A 17,142-nucleotide genomic window follows, 5' to 3' on the forward strand; every position below is an offset into this window, starting at 1 on the left:
CGCCCCCCACCACATTTGTGCAGCCACGTAGGGTTTATTTGTTTATTATCTTTCGGCTGACTTTATTCCAAAATGGCCTTGTGGGTGAGTTGCACTGGCATCATTGTCCCCTTTATCAGATGAAGAAAGTGAGGCCGACAAAGATCTCCCCTTGACCAAATTCTACTTAGGTATCCCTACCCATCCTTGCAAGAGTCTTGTTTCTTTCTTTTTTTTTTTTTTTAACGTTTATTTATTTTTGAGACAGAGAGAGACAGAGCATGAACGGGGGAGGGTCAGAGAGAGGGAGACACAGAATCTGAAACAGGCTCCAGGCTCTGAGCTGTCAGCACAGAGCCCGACACGGGGCTCGAACTCACAGACTGCAACATCATGACCTGAGCCAAAGTCAGCCGCCTAACCGACTGAGCCACCCAGGCGCCCCACAAGAGTCTTGTTTCAACAAGAGTCTGAAATCAGCTCCCAACTGACCAAGTTCCCCATCCCCCACCTTTGATGTCTAAGTGGTAGGCCTGCCTTGAGCAAGAATCCTGTCAGGCCAGTTTAGCAAGAACCCCCTACCCTTGATGTGTCTTCTCCATAATTGGCCATTCACTGTCCCCCCCCCCCCCAACCACATACTCTGCTCCTTGCTTATAAACCCCCAGCTACCTTTGCTGCATTTCGAGCTGAGCTCTATTTCTCACCCCCCTTGGGATAAGTCTTGAATAAAGTCCTCCACCTGCTTCAACAAGTGTCAGAATAATTGTCTAACACTGGAAATTAAATGATTTGCCTGGTTCACCTGGTGGTGAGCAGACACAAAGCCGTGTGTTGTGACAGCTCATCCGTGTAGTAACCAACACAACAAAAGACATCTTGGTGCCACCGTGGCCATGGTGGCCCAGAAAGCCCGCAGCCCCCTACCCTGGGTCCTGACATCCTTCCTCTTCAGCCCCCATCCTCTCATAAATTATAATCCTGGTTGTCAGAAGCAACTGTTTCCTCTGGCATCACACGTCCTCTTATGAAATCCCATCTGGTTAGAATCTTCCAGTTTGACTTGTGTAGGAACCAGAATCTCAGCTTCCTCAAATGAGTCCCTTCGAGGACTAAGCTTTCAGAAGTGGTATAGAAGGAAGGTGTGACCTGCTTTATAAGAGTGTGACTCTTTCAGCAGCTCTCCCTTGCTCCGCAAATGAAGGCGGCAGGAATGATCAAGACTGGAATCTTCCCAAGGCTCACCTGTATATCCCCAAATAGTCCATGTGTACCTACTACGTGTTGGGTCCCATTCTGGGCACTGGAGACAGAGGAGCGAACAAGGTGAGTTCTCTCATGGATTTGGGTACCATCAGCGGTGGTGGGGGGATCCTTCCAACAAGCAAACAAGGAAAACCTCAAGATAGCTTTCTTCCACCCCCTTAGATCTGTCCTCAAAGGGCACTTTCTCGGGGAGGCCTTTTCCCATGACCGAAGTGAAATTCCCTCCCTCCACACACCCTCACACGTATACCACAGTCCTCAACCTCTCATGCTGTAGATCCACTAACTGGCTGTCCCACTAGAATATAAACTCAATAACGGCCGTTTACTTCAATGTCCCCCCTTGCCTAAAATACCTGGTACACAGGAGACACCCAGTAGGTATTTGTTGAATGAACATGTGAACTGTGGACAGGAAGAGCCGGTCTAATTAACCTGGAAGCCGAGAGTGAGCCCGCGGCACCACTCACTGAAGAGACAGAGTGGTCAGTGGGGCTGGATGAAAGAAGCAAGACTGAGGAGGTGTGGAGGGCCAGTCGGGTGGGATTTTCCTTTCAATCGGAGTGTGAGGGGAAGCCAGAAGATGACGTTACTGGAGTCGGAATGCCATGTGAAGGCTGGTGGTGGGGGCGGGGGTCCATCAAGAATGGTGCTGGGATCTGACTGAGGCAGGGAGACCACTCCAGCTACCCGGCTGTCCCAGCAGGAGCGGCTCACTGCTTGCACCAGGGCAAGGGGAGAAAAACAGACCGGTAATGGCCGGGACGTGTCTGAAGTCGTCACCCACCAACGATCAGAAATAAACACAAAACATCGGAGCCAAGAATTCATTTTAGCATCTGTGACAGCTGCGTTGAGAAACAGCATTCAGAGTATGAATGGATGTACTGACTACATAATGCTGAGTCTTTTACTGGACTTCCCCTTGTTTCGCTAGGAGAGCCACGAAAGTCCCCTCCCTAAGTTTAAGAGCCTCTGTCTGGTTGCCATGTCCACATGAGGGAGAAGCTCCCGCTGCCCTCTTTCTGCTGACCTGAAGCCTCAGAAGCAGACAGCTGGAGAAGCGGCCTCCACAGCATTTTATCTTGAAACAGGAAAGTTGATTTTAGAAATAAAGAAGCCACACGCTGAGCTAGCCTCGGGGTTTCCAAAGAAAACCCGCGGTGTTAGCCAACAGATCAAGGCAGTCTTTCGTGGTCCCTGGTGTGTTCCACCATCTTGAGCTGTCCCAGCGTCTAAATGCACAAGTAAAGCCTTTGAACATGGAGAAATACGTGGCCAGGGAATGGTTTTCGTGGCCACTGAGAAATCGAATGCCCTTTTTTTTTTTTTTCTTACATCCTAGGAAATTCTGGTTTTCCCCAGTAGGGTAATTACTAAGCGATTAATTCTAGCATTCCCTACTCCCTACTTACATTTAGGATGAAGTAATGCTTTTAGAGAGAGGTCAAAACATCTACTTGGAAAACAAAAGCAAAAAAAATTAAAAAAAAAAAAAAAAAAATGCCTGCTTCTGTTCCTTTGCCCAGACATAGGCCTCTGCATATCACTTTTCTATCATGTCTCAATGCTGTGCTCCGAAGCCTGAAAATAAACACACCCAGAGCTGTGGAAAGGTGCCAACCTCCAACATTTTCTAGCACCCTGCAGACCACCCACAGTGATCCCCAGATACTCAGATCTTCATATGGTTCTTCATCTCAATTCAAACGGCCCCAATTTAGCTGTTTGATGTTATTCCCTCAGTTTCTGCAACCAGAAGAAGGGTGTTAGGACTTAGCTTTTATTCACCACATCTTTTGAGTTACTCCTCCCGTCCTACGGGCCAGCCCATCCTCTGACCCTTGTGAAGGAGCCTTTCCTTGGAATATTGAAAACCACTTGCTGACGCGGAGCTGTGCGCCTGTGCTCAGCTCCTGGCAGACACTGGGTTGTGGTCAGTATAATCACTGATGTGGCAATGGGTTCCCCCTCTAAGCCACCCTCTCCTTGGACCCTGGTAAAGTGCTTACTGGATCAAAAGTGTGGCCATGGAAAATCTAGGCAGCTCCTTGAAGGCTTGGCCCTGCCACTCGGTATCCCACGGTGATTTTCCTCCAGGTGGCACAGTGCTACTTAAAGTCCACACTGCCCCATGGTCCCAGTGCTTGGCACCGTGGTAAGCCTTCAGTAGATGCTTGTGGACCAACGGTTGGAAAGAGAACACTGACACCCAAGTAGGACGTTTCTTTTGAATTATCCCTTCCATGACCAAACCCTGCTACTGTCCACTGTGCTTCCCTCAAGAGTTGTTGAATACCTTCCCCCTTCCCCCGAACGTGGCTGAAAATAGGACAATGCCCCTCCGAGGATGAGCTCTGTGGCTTTGCTGTTCAATCTGTGGTGAGCAGCAGCCTGCTGCTCGGTGTCTCACCCTGGCAGTCCCTGCAGGCCCAGACCAATGGCGAGGGGTGACCATCCACTGTTAGCACTGGGGACCTGTGCCTCCCCCATGAAATTCAAGAGAGACGTGTCAAGGCTGAGATCACACAGGTATCACTAGTTCCTCTAAAGAAATCAGAAGAAATGCCACACATCAAGATTTGGAGCAGAGTTCCTTGACTTTGGAGACGGGGCCCCACAATGCCCCCAAAAGAGGCAGAATTCTGAAGAGCTCTGTAGCTGAGCATGGGCAGTAAAAGAAGGGAGAGGGGGCCATGTGGCTGGGGACTCATCTTTCAATTCCATAGCAAGGGCTCACACCCAGTCACTGGCAGGTGAATAGAGCAGAACATGCATGCCATTAGACGTGACGCCAGGCTCCCAGCCACCTGCCTTCTTTCTCTCACCTGATGGGGGAAGATCAGCTGAGACCCACTGTGTGCCCTTCACAAATCTTCACAGTCTCCATGGCTATCTGAGAAGCAGGTATTTTGTTCTATTTATTTTTCAGTCCAGTGTAATTAACATATAGTGTTATATTAGCTTCAGGGGTACAATATAGTGATTCATAATTCTATACTTACTCCGTGCTCCTCACGATAAGGGTACCCTTAATCTCCCTCTCTTAGTTCACCCATCTTCCCACCTACCTCCCCTCAGCCATCCATGTGTTCTCTATAGTTAAGAGTTGAGAATTTTTTGAGTTTATAGTTAAGAGTCTTTTGGTTTGTCTCTTTCTTTGTTTTGTTTCTTAAGTCCTACATAAGAGGGAAATCACATGGTATTTTCCTTTCTCTGACTTACTTCACTTAGCATTATACTCTCTAGATCCATCCATGTTGTTGCAAATGGCAAGATTTCATTTTTTAGGGCTGAGTAATACTCCATTGCATATATACACCACATCTTCTTTGTCCATTCATCTATGGATGGACCCTTGGGCTGCTTCCATATCTTGGCTGTTGTAAATAATGTTGCAATAAACATAGTAGTGTATGTATCTTTTCGAATTAGTGCTTTCATTTTCTTTGGATAAATACCCAGGAGCGGAATTATGGGATCATAAGGCAGTTCTGTTTTTAACTTTTTGAGGAACCCTCCACACTGTTTTCCACAGTGGCCGCACCAGTCTGCACTTCCAAGGAGGTAGGTATTGTAATAATGGCTGCTATTTTTGAATTTAGGGGAAAATGTACAAACCATGGTGCCCAGCACGCTCTCCTGATCTTTACAAAAGCCTTGCAAACGAATGTCATTCTCATTTTGAAGCTGAGGACGGTGACCCTGAGAGTAAACTGCCCATGTAGCCAGCAAGTGGTGACACAGGGATTAGACATCGGATCTGTCAGACTCCAAGCCCCGCTCGAGCCACCGTCTCACACAGCCCCCATGTATCCTGGTTACTTTCCTGCAGCTCCCCTCATATTCCCTCTACTTCACATGGCAAGGACTGGGGTGGCACTGAAGCAGCTCCCTGGGCTTCTGGATGCCAAGGGCACCCGAAGTTTCATCTTCTGACTGCACTGTCATCTAAACCCCACCTACTCTTCTACCTGGCCCCGGTGCGAGACTCCTTCTCCAAGGTGACAAGAGAAAGTAATTCCTCTGAACTAGCACAGGATAACACCGACACTGGCTACTTATTCTCTGCTAGCATCTATAAGCTTCCTGAGGGCAACACCACCTTCTGCTGGAGGTTTGCAGCCTCCCACCCACCAGCGTGGCCTCTGTGAGCTGAATGGATACATGAATATCCCCCCTTTTCAGTGTTCACATATCAACTTACCCACTCACCACCGCCCCCCCCCCCCCCCCCCCCCGCCCACCACAAACAGGGCCCAGGACTCCTCCAGCGTTAAAACTGGATGCTGTTGGTTACAACCTCAACCAAGATTACTCAGCCCGGGGCGAGGTTTTCTCTGTTGACCAAGAGCGGAATGTTCTCTGTAAAAGAGGAAATGAGTTCAGCTTGGTAAACTGGAATCAACACCTCCGTAATAACTTTTCTGGAACTAGCTGGGTCTGGCGTCCCGTTAGAAAGGCCACCTCATAGTGAGGACTGTTGAGTACTTGAAAAACCAAATGACTAAAAAACCTGCTTTAGAAGTCATGCCCTGGAGCAGTGCATCTCAACCGCGTGGTGGACCATTTGGGAAACACTCGCCATCTGCTCGGAAACTGAGCTTCTGATTCACTCAAGGCTGTCAGCTGAGCAAGCCCTGATTTTGCAAGAGTAAAAAGAGAAGCCCCTTTAGATCTGACCTCACCATCTACCCATGCAGCTTGCAGACAGCTCAGCTGTGCAGCCAGGAGGACGAGGCCTTGCAGGAATGTGCAGAATGTGGCTGTGTTTCCATTAGCTGCCCTCGGCCTTGATCCTGAGCCTGGCGGGGGAGTCTGAAGTGTGCTTCGGTAGATTATTAAAAATAATTGTTCTCAGCTGGTGGGGGGGGCAATCTCTTCTGACCCTCCTTGCCACCTTTCTCCCCTTGTTCTGATGAATGGGGAGGAGTTCAGGCAGCAAACTGTGTGTCCAGGGTTTATTTCTGATGCCATTTTGATGATCTCCCCAGGTACCCATCAGATACATCAAACTGGATGTCCTACTATTACCTCAAAGTCACTGCGTCTAAAACAGAGTACGCAAACTTGAACTCCTTCGTATAACATTGGTTCCAAACTTATCATCCCTCCAACCTGATTTTTTTGTATTTCTATCACCTGCCTCCTTGTTATTTCTGCCCAAAGTTTGGATCACTGTGTTTCCTCCCTCTTCCTCCTGACAAATGTTTACGATGCACCAACCATATGTTCTTTTAAGTGCTGAGTAAGGCACGGATCCTGCTCTCTTCTTGAACGGGCAAGAGGTGTATACAAGTAACTAAAATATAGTGATGAGAATAGTCAAAGCAATCTTGAAAGAAAAAAAAAAAATCAAAGGAGGCAGACTCACACTTCCCAACTTCAAAACTTACTCCAAAACTGCAGTAATCAGGACTGTGTGGCATTGGCGTAAGGACAGATGTACACAACAATGGAGTAGAATTGAGGGTCCAGAAAGTAATCCATCCATTTATGGTCAATTGATTTTTGACAACGGTGCCTGAGTAACTCAATGGGGGAAAGAATTGCCTTTTCAACAAATGGTTCTGGGACATCTGGACAGCCACATGCAAAAGAACAGAGTAGGATCTCTACTTCGTATCACATATAAAAAGTAACTCCAAATGAGCCAAAACCCTAAATTTAAGATCTTAAACTATGCAACTATTGGAGGTAAAAACAAGAGTAAACCTCTGTGACCTTGGATGAAGCAATGGGTTTTTAGACGTGACACCAACAACATAAGCAATAAAAGAAAAACGAGATAAATGGGACTGCATCACAAATTTTAAAACTTGTGCTTCAATGGACACCATCAAGAAATTGAATGGGAAGGATATTTGCGATTCATATGTCTGATAAATGTCTAGTATCCAGAATGTATAAAGAATTCAACAGGGACGCCTGGGTGGCTCAGTCAGTTGACTGTTTGACTCTTGATTTCAGCTCAGGTCATGATACCAGGGTTGTGGGATCAAGCCCTGAGTTGGGCTCCACGTTGAACATGGTGCCTGCTTGGGATTCTTTCTCTCCCTCTCTCTCTGCCCCTCCCCTGTTCACGTGTGTGCATATGCTCTCTCTCTTTCTCTCAAAATAAATAAACATGTTTTAAAAAAAATTCAACAATAAAAAGACAACTCAATTTTAAAATGGGAAAAGGATTTCAATAGACATTGCTCCAAAGGAAGATAGGTTAATGGCCAGCAAGTGCACGAAAAGATGCTAAACATCGTTGGTCAATCAAAATCACAATGAGATACCACTTCATACCCATTAGGATGGCTTCCATCAATAAATGAAATGAAACAAACAAAAAACCGAAAATAACAAGTGCTGCTAAGGATTGGAAAAATTGGAACCCTTCTGCATCGCTGGTAGGATGTAAAATGATGCAGCCACTTAGAAAACAGTTGCAGTGCCTTAAAAAGTTCAACATAGAGTTACCATATGACCGGGCAATTCTACTCCTAGGTATATCCCTGAGAGACATGAAAGCACATCCACATAAAGATTTGTGCATGAATGTCCACAGCAATATTACTCATTATAGCCCCAGAGTGGAAGTGACCCAAGTGTCCAGCAACTGATGAGTGGATACGTAACAGACGGTATATCCGTACTATGGAGCATTATTCAGCCACAAAAAATTAATAAAATTCTGAGACACACACACCACAACAGGAATGAACTTTTGAAATCATGCTAAGTGAGAAGAAGCCAGGCACAAAAAGCCACATAGTGTACAATTCCATTTATATGAAATACCTAGAGTAGGCAAGTCTATAGGCCTAAAAAATAGATCAGTGGTTGCAGGGGGTGGGGGTGGGGGGGAACGGGAGAAATTCCTAAGGGTTTGATTATTTTATTTATTTATGATTTTATTTTTAATGTTTTTTTTTTAATTGAGAGAGAGAGAAAGACAGAGCATGAGCGGGGGAGGGGCAGAGAGTGAGGGAGACACAGAATCCGAAGTAGGCTCCAGGCTCCCAGCTGTCAGCACAGAGCCCGATGCGGGGCTCGAACTCATAAGCCAGGAGATCATGACCTGAGCTGAAGCTGGACGCTTAACCAACTGAACCACCTATGTGCCCCATTATGATTTTATTTTTAAATAATCTTTATACCCAACGTGGGGCTCAACCTCACAACCCTAAGAGTCACACGCTCCACCGACTGAGCCAGCCAGGTGCCCCTGACTCTTCAACTGGAAAGGGTTCATTTTATGATATGTGAGTTACCTATGGATAAAAAAATGTAAATAGTGTTGTGTGGTTAAGAGGCGAATAGTAAGAACGCAGGAAATGAGGGAAGAGTAAGAAATCAGGAAATACTGAGCTACAAGTCAGTAGCTGGCTCTGATTCCCCCAAATCTGACCTCACCCACCCCCATTCTGTTGTTACCACACTTAGTCTCTTATCTCCTGACCCCCCCATCCCACCCCACCCCACTGGTCCCATAAACTAGATTCAATCCCATATGGTTCCTGTCATCATTTTTTTTCCTGACAACTGCTAATTCATGGCCCACCTCACTCCCATTTGCGGTTACTGCCTATTGCCTACAAAAAAAGGTCCAACTCTCTCACTCATCAGGGGTTCGTCCTTCTCCCTGACTTCCCTTCCTCCAACACCAGTGAGCCTCCATGCATCTTCCCACACAAACTCCAGGTTGTTCCAACTCCCGTGCATTTGCTCAAGCAGTCTCTCCTGCCTGGACTGCCCTTCTCTGCCACCTTGTCCGGCCAATCCTACCATTTTTCACAGTCAAGATCAATTCCCATCTGCCCCATATGGTTTTTTTTTTTCCAACTGTTGACAACCACAAGAATCTCATCTCCAGACTCTGAGCACATAATGGTTTGTGCTGCTCAGGACATGCTGTTTTATGTTGTCTTGTATGTTCTTTTTACACTTAAACACCACACCCACTTGTCTTGCTTCTCTCTGTGAGCTGCGATCCCTCTTCGTGTTCCTTCTTTCACTCTTAAAAGTGTTTTTTTTTTAATTTTTTAAATATGTTTTTATTTATTTTTGAGAGACAGAGTACAAGTGGATGAGGGGCAGAGAGAGAGGGAGACACAGAATCTGAAGCGAGCTCCAGGCTCTGAGCTGTCAGCACAGGGCTCGAACTCGTGAACCACAAGATCATGACCTGAGCTGAAGTCGTAGGCTTAACCAACTGAGCCATCCTTAGCTCTTAAGTTCTTAATAACATGTGTGTCCTATAAATATGTAAAGGGGCAGGACCATGACCTTCAGTTTGGTACCCCAACGCCAGCTAGCTCTTCAATCTGAAATATGCATCTAACAAATACCAAGTGATGTTGTTACTGTAAGGGTAATTGAAGAAACCAATTGGCTGATTTTCTGGGTGTCCTTGGAAGCCTTGAGCCCAAGTATGGGTGGGTGTCGCGTTGAGTGGTTAGGAGCATGGGTTCTGGGCTTGGGCTGCCTGGATTCAAGTCTCACCTTTGCTATTTACTACCTGCCTGTGTGTGTAAGTAACTGAACCTCTCTGAGCCTCCTCACTGGCCTATGAAATGCAAATAGTTCTTACCTTGTAGGTCTGCTGCACAGATTAAATGAAGCAGGGCTTGGAGAGTGCTGGAAATTGCTAAGCACCCAGTAGAGGTTAGCTGCTATTACATAGTCACTGCTGTTACCACCACCCAACCAGAATCCAGTCCCCTTGGCTGTATAGATCCAGAAATTTAATCTTACTATGGGGTGATCCAACTCAGATGATACTGTTTCCCATCAGCCAAATTCACAAGAGGCCAGGAAACCAAATAGTTTATTTCCAACAGGAGACAGCTTTCCAACACCATACACAGCATGCCCTTCTCAGGAGTGAACTACCTGGGATGCTGTTTGGTGTGTATAAAACAAAGGCAAAGGGTGGGGCTCTTGCGTGGAGTACATTTCCAGACTGTGATGGAACAGAGGTCCCTGATTCACCATAGAACAGTCACTGTGACCGGGATCAGAACACCCATGGCCACCAGATAGGATCTCTTGCATACTAGCTGTAAACAGGGATTACATGTGCCTTGCCTGACTCACAAAGCAGTCACTCAATACGTACTTGGTAAATAAATGAATTCCTTGGGTAGGGCGGGTTTACCGTCATCAAATCCTCATGACTTTTCTCTCCCTTTCTAGATTCTCAGCAAACTGACACCTTCTTCCTCAGGCAGGACACTATTTATCGATAACAGCCTTCAATGCTAAGTTGCATCTTATTCTCCTGGATAGAGACATCGTAATGAATTGCAGGAAAATACTGCATTCTCATCACATCTTCTAGCACCCCTTCCCTGCTTCCTATCTGTTGTCTGTGTAATTGACAGTACTTTGCATGCTGTACACGTTAACAATGTCAATGTCATTCATTACCCCCTGTGTTCAGTGATACTCTCTCCACTGCCTGGGGCATTGGCAGCTCTATCCCCCGGACCCTGGTCGAGAGCCCATCATCCTCCAGAAAGATGATTATCCTTTTGTTGATTTCCCCCCACCCCCTGCATGAAATTGAGTGTTGCCCCAAACAATTTCAGTCTGCAAGCTCCCCAGACAACTAAGTGAATGAGGTGCTCAGATCTGCAGACTTCCTTCTGGACTCAGCGTGATTCCCCTCAGAGGGCAAACCCACCTCCTCTGAGCAGTTCCCCAGGCAAAGGCACCCAGCCAGACAAAAAGAAGGGAGAGCCTGCCCACCCCTATGTGTGAAGCCCGAGGGAATTCTTGCCTTGGACTGGTCCCCCCACTAGGCGCCAGTGGTTGATGGGCCCTGGAGTGGGGCAAGGAGGAAAGAAGCTGTCACCTCATTTTCCCCACTTGCATGAAGTTGGCAGAATTCCAGCTGTTCCCTAACCTGGCTCTATCCTGTAGCCCTCGGATCAAATGCCTGATCTCTTTCTTTCCCCCAAAGTTTTAAGAAATCAGTAGGGAACGGATTCAAAATTTCAATCGAGGTTGCTTCATTTCTTATCTTCCCCCCACCATGGGAATCTATCAAGACTTATCTTGATAACTGTTGACTTGGCTGTAGGAGGGCTCCCCACCCCGTGCCCCCAGTCATTTGATTCTCTTCCAACAAATCGCTCACGCTGGGGGTTTCCTGGAGGGGTTTCAGGGTGGCAGGAATGGCAAGGCTTCCTTCGAGAGCCTTGCAGGCTCTTATTCAGATTATTCAAATGAGTTTCACCAGGGTAGTGCTGGGCATTTGGGTCTTTTGTCCTCTACATCCTCCCCTGAAACATTTCCACAAGTTGTAACCTGGCATGCCTGTTCTTGGAGCCTGAAATATGACAAATATTCAGATAAGCCAATGGAATTTAAAGCACAGGTCCGTTGCTCTGCTGGTGAAGACTTCAGGGAATGCTTTGTAATGTTAGGTGTGCCTCTCCCGAAAGTGCTCACAGCTCAAATCCAGTACCTGGCCCTGTACCAAGCACTCAGGAGATGCTCGATTACCATACGGGGAAGGAATTAATGAATCCTATTTCAACGTACTGTGATGTCTTCATTCTTATAGGAATATTATAGCAAGTATTTAATGTAGAGGACTTTTTATACCTTTATATATATTATAATATTATGTTATATATTATATATATTTATATATAATTATACAAATTATAGAATTATATAAATTATTTAAATTTATATATTTGTATATTTATATATTTAAATTATATAAATTATATAATATATAAACTATTTAAATTTAAATTTATATAATTATTAAAATTATATAATTACATATATATAAATATATAAAATATGTTTATATTTATTTATATTATAATATTATTATATATATATTCATGTTTAAGGAGTTTAAAATGACACAAACCTTCAATTTCAAGTTCAACTTTTGGTTCTTATGTGGTTTTGTAATGTAGTGAAGAGAGCCTGGGGTTTGGAGTTAGACCCATCTCGGAAACCCAGTTCTGGCATATTCTGAAGATAGTGATGTATAATTTAAGGAGTTGCCATGGTTAAATGAGGGAACAATGACATTCCTAGCACGTGGCGGGGGTGGAAATGGGAGAGAAGTGGTGTCCTCCCCACTCGGCCAGACCACTCACTGTCACGCCAAGGTTTGGGGGCTTTACAATTCTTTGGTAGAGAGTTGCTCATGGACCACTCATTTTAGAGGCCAGAGAAAGAGAGAAGGAGTCGTATACCTCCGCTCAGCCAGGGTCCTGCCTTATCCGCCAAGTTCTGACTTCGCCTTCTCGCACTTGGATCCTTCTTAAAAATGTGTTTTTTCTTTCCATTAAATGCTATCTTGGATCTCACACACCAGTGTAAGGGATAGACTTCCCTCGCGAAGACTCTAACAGACCTGGTGTTTATTAAATGCTTGATAGATGTCTTTAAGTGAACAGAAACTCTCAGCAGCTCATGAAGATCTCAGGGCCTCTGAAACTCACTGCCAAGAGTTTCGGGGAAATCACAGGGAAATTTGTTCACTGCATGATTAATCCTGGGTGGACTGGTCCCGGAAAAATCACATGTGGGTCTGTAGCAAGCAGCAGCCTGCAGAATTTTACAAAAGAAACCATACCGGATGGGCCCCGGAGTACGTGTTTTGTATGAAAGTTCAGAGTGAGGGCGGGGCCTGATGATCCAGGAGAAGGCCAGATGTGCGGACAACGGTACCCCTCTGGAGCCACTCAGCTCCAAAGACGACGACACATAGGACCAGAGTACAAAACTGAACCAGATCATACAGCAGAGGAGGGAAACCCCGTAGGGAGTAGGATCCTGTGAGAAGGATAATAAAATTCATCCCCATAATTACCCCCGGCCCAACTCCGCAACAGGACCCACAATAGCTCAGCTCAATGAAGTTATTCATCCATATTCACATCGCCTCAGTCATTATCCTCAGACAAAACCCCTCCTGGGCCTCAGCTGCTCGAAGGCAGCCCTGCAATTCAGTGTCCACACACAGCTTGGGGCAGGAGGGGGGGTGTGGGGGTGGAAGGTGCGGGGGTGGGGGGGGTGGGGGGAGAGGGGGTGGTGGAAGGTGGGGGGGTGTCTGCCGTTAACAGATTTTTTAGTACCGACTGTGCTGGTAGTTTTTTTTTGCTTTGTTTTCTTTTTTCCCTTTTCTTTCTTTCTTTCTTTGTTGTTTTTTTTTTCAGACAAGGTTTACAGAGGCCTAAGTCAGGTTCACGCCTCAGGCAAACCCCTCCTTTAAAGCACCTCTGACATTCAAAAACTGGCGCAAGGATAATTACAGCCAACCCTTTCCTAGGAGGAAACAGAGGATGCTGCCTGGCTGTTGCCTTCCCTTAGCTAAATTGGGATGAGGCTCAGTTTGGGGGTGTCCCACACCTTGGCCCCGGGGGAGCACGAAATGGTATCTTCTGCACACTGTGTCGCCAAAAGGGAAACGTAAGTGAAGAGCAGAGCTGTGTATGTTCCAGTGGAAAGAGAAGTTCCAAAGATAGGACCTGCCATGAATAGCCCACGGCCCTGTAAAAACAGTTGCTCAAGTCTCTCTGAAGCAGACGGCCTGGCACAGAGTAGCACACCCTGTATAATTTCCCCAGGGCTGGGTATTATTGTCTTCGCGTGGAATTATAGCTGCCTAGGTGAGGTCTACCCTCCCACCAGCCACTCCCTCCCAGAAGGATTTTTTTTTTCTGGTACGAGACCTTCCTCTAGCCTCCATTTGGAAAATACAAGAGTTTACCTTTCAGCAACCTCCAACTCCAAAGATCACGAGTGAGCTTATAGCTCCTCCAGTCAGTATTTAGTGAGCAGCTACTTCGTGCCGGATGTGGTTTTGGCCCTAAGGATCGAGACTAGGACAGAGCTCTGTTCTCCAGAGCTTATATTCTATGCGGGGAAACAGATAAAAATAAAGTGGATGAAAGAGTCCGAAGAGGGAAAGGGACGGGGGAAGCATAGCTGGCGGGCAGGTGGAGCCCCCACCAGCAGATCTAATGCAGTTAAAGTCCAGGGAGATGCCAAACACTCACTCGGTCATTGGTGTTGGCCAAGTTCAACACAGGGCCCCAAACCAGCTTATGCCTCAAGGCTCACAACCGTCCTCCACTGCCCCACGCTACTCAGGAGCCCTCTGCTCAGTCCTGCTACACGCAGCATCCTCTCCATGGAGGATAACTGACGCCTCTTCCAGACAGTCCCAATGATGGGGGTCCCCGGGGTGTCCAACACGTTGCGCACAGGGTGTAAGACCAGCCGACCACCAGAGGGAGACCATCGCCGCACAGGGGAGTCCTCCCCACCCCAGTACTGCTTAGTGTCCCTCCTGATACCCAGGGCCAACTTCTTCTGAGGCCATGTGCATTCCTCCCATGCACAGCCCTATAGGAAAGCGCAGCCCAGCCAGGGGAAGGCTCCTTGCTTCTAGCCTTCTACCCTAGGTCTCATGAGCTGAGCAGGGGGTGGGCAGGAGGTGGCCTGCCCTGCAGGGACATCCCTCTCTGCTCCCCACCCCTGCTGCCCGTGGATGCGGGGTCTCCTCCTCGCACCCTGCTCAGCCATTGCTTTGGGACTCGGCACCAGCTAAGCCACCGTCTCTCCTTCCCGGCGTCCTCCAGCCTCGCGGGCACACGCACACTCCCAGCTCCCCTCTGCTCTCCTGGGCAACTTCAAATACCAGGCCCAGGCATTCCAGCAAGTCCCAGCTCGCACTCGTCCCCACCCGGCCGGAGCCGTTCTGCTGGGTCTTACCTCCTTCTGCCGGGATCCAGAGCCAGGCGCTTCCCAAAACCAAGAGTAGAACCGGCACCTTCCACATCTTCTTGGTTGACTGGTCCTCTTTGGGGCCCGTGCAGCTGGTGTCTGTGCCAGGGGAAGATTAAAAAGCCCTGCAGCCAGAGGCCCTCGCCCAGTGGAACCAGAGAGTAGGGGCTGGAAGGCGGGGAGCAAAAGCCTCAGCGCGGGAGGGGTCCCCGAGCTTCCTTCCCCCACAGCAGCGGAGGAGCAAACTTTGCAGTTGGAAACTTTGCAGAGAGTGAGAGCGGAGTCAGCATTTATCTCTCCCGAGGAGGGCGGGGAGCAGCTGGCCCTAAGGTGGTCCCAGTCCAGGGCTCACTAGGACCGCCCTCTGCCTCTGTTTGGCTAGCACGAAAGCGATGACCTCAGGCCAGGTTTAAAGTTACAGGGCTGCAGCTGTGGGGGGCTGCCAGGGCTTGTGGAGGGCCCTGAGCCCCAACAGGAGGGAAAGGGGACGCAGGCAGTGAGCAATTTAGTTTTTAAAATATTTTATTTTATTATTGTGGGGGTTTTTTTTGTTTTTTGTTTTTTGTTTTTTGTTTTTTTTGCTTTGTTTTAGGAGTAAGGCACAAGCCTACGTTTTTCTTGTTAGGAGGAGTAAACTCTTCCTTGTGTGGCCAATAATTTTAGAACCAAGCATGGGATTGTTCTTGCAAATATTGAATTTGACGGCTTTCTTCAAAAGTGGCGGTCCTCATCTGGGTGGGCCCGGAGGCGGATCGGGCTGGTAGATCGTGCCTTGTCTGGGGGACCTGAGCAGGGGGGCTCTGGGGTCCTGGCTGCCTGAGAGAGATGGTAGGGACTTTCGGGGACTCCCTGGCTCTGGCAGTTTTAGAAAAAAGGCTGAGTCTGAGGTCTGCTTCTCCTCCCTTTGGATGTAGCGCTGTGGTGCTGGACGGACGGACAGATGGACGGCCGTGTGCCGTGAGTGAGGTGTCGTAGCCCAGGAATGTCAAAGGCCCCACCTGGTCACCAAATCTGTGTCCACTTCTAGCCGACACTCATCCTTTTTAATCCTGGAATTTGGACTCATGATCCCTGCTTTACTGGTTTAAGCCGTTTCTCAGGTACTGGATGTTAGCAATAGGCAAACTTGGTGTGTGTGTGTGTGTGTGTGTGTGTGTGTGTGTGTGTGTGTGTTACTTTTTTTCCTTCTGAACCGTAGACGAATGCCCCAAAGCTCCTGACTGGTATGAAAGTTGGTTATTTTCAGATCCTCATCCCCAGACCCTGATTCCAAATTTATTTTGTCATAAGAATCACAAGGGGGAGGTTGCTTTAAAAGCTCAGATTCCTGGGCTCCACCCCCCAACTCCTTAAATCAGACCCTTTGGGAATTCACTTGTTAAACCAGTGTAGAACTTTGTCCAGAGGCCTCGCTTCTCAAACACCAAGGTGAGACGCCTCAGTGCTGTTAGATGCAGGTGGGCTTCTGAGGGTCTGCGGTGGGGGAGAGTCCACATTTCTAAAGGTCTAGGCAATGTCTTATCCTGGGGCTACAAGATAGGAGCTGAAACCTGACCTAAAGAGAGGGAAGGGACCCTGGGTCAAGGGGTTGAAAAGGTAAAGATGAAAGGGATAGAGAAGATAACCTGACTGCCTCTCCCGTCTTGTTAATAGATTATTATTACTGCATTACCAGGAATGTTTGTTCACAGACTGAATGATACACGTATCATCTGTTGAGCCTGTTAGATGGAGAAAAGATGCAAATCCACTCTAAAGAGAGAGAAAGAAAGGGAGGAAGAGCCCATCTTCACTTGGGAACAGGGGTGAAATGAAGCCTGTGTGGTAGGGATGGGTTAAATTCAGCTAGTTTGGAGTGGGGCTGGGGCTAGGTTACTACTCAAGGAGATGCCCCTCTCCCCACCCCCACTGCCAACCCTCTCCCCAGGGATGTGTCTAGATTCTACAAGTTTGGTCACCTGACCTTCTGGTGGATGATGGAGGAGGGAGGATGTGATAGAGAGTTGCATCCTGTTGGAGGCCATCCTGGGGACGGGGAGAGAGGGAGGACCAGGGGAGTCTATGGACGTGGTCTAGGTGCTGTTGGTTTGAGTAACTGGGGAGAGTGGGCTACAGAAGCTGGTGAGGGACCTTCCTGAAAAT

General features: G+C 47.6%; 1 protein-coding gene across 1 annotated transcript in view; it reads right to left on the reverse strand.

Moving 5' to 3' along the window:
* Window positions 1-15,337, reverse strand: part of PDPN (podoplanin) — a 28,085-nt gene extending 12,748 nt beyond the window's left edge. Inside the window, 2 exon segments of the mRNA XM_060625589.2 lie at window positions 14,989-15,077; window positions 15,079-15,337. Of these exon segments, the coding sequence (XP_060481572.1) occupies window positions 14,989-15,077; window positions 15,079-15,290 (301 nt within the window). The 5' untranslated portion in view covers window positions 15,291-15,337.
* Window positions 15,338-17,142: the final 1,805 nt, after the last annotated feature.

The sequence above is a fragment of the Panthera onca genome, chromosome C1, assembly GCF_046562875.1.
Source record: "Panthera onca isolate mPanOnc1 chromosome C1, mPanOnc1 haplotype 2, whole genome shotgun sequence".
In the NCBI taxonomy this organism is placed as follows: Eukaryota; Metazoa; Chordata; class Mammalia; order Carnivora; family Felidae; genus Panthera; species Panthera onca.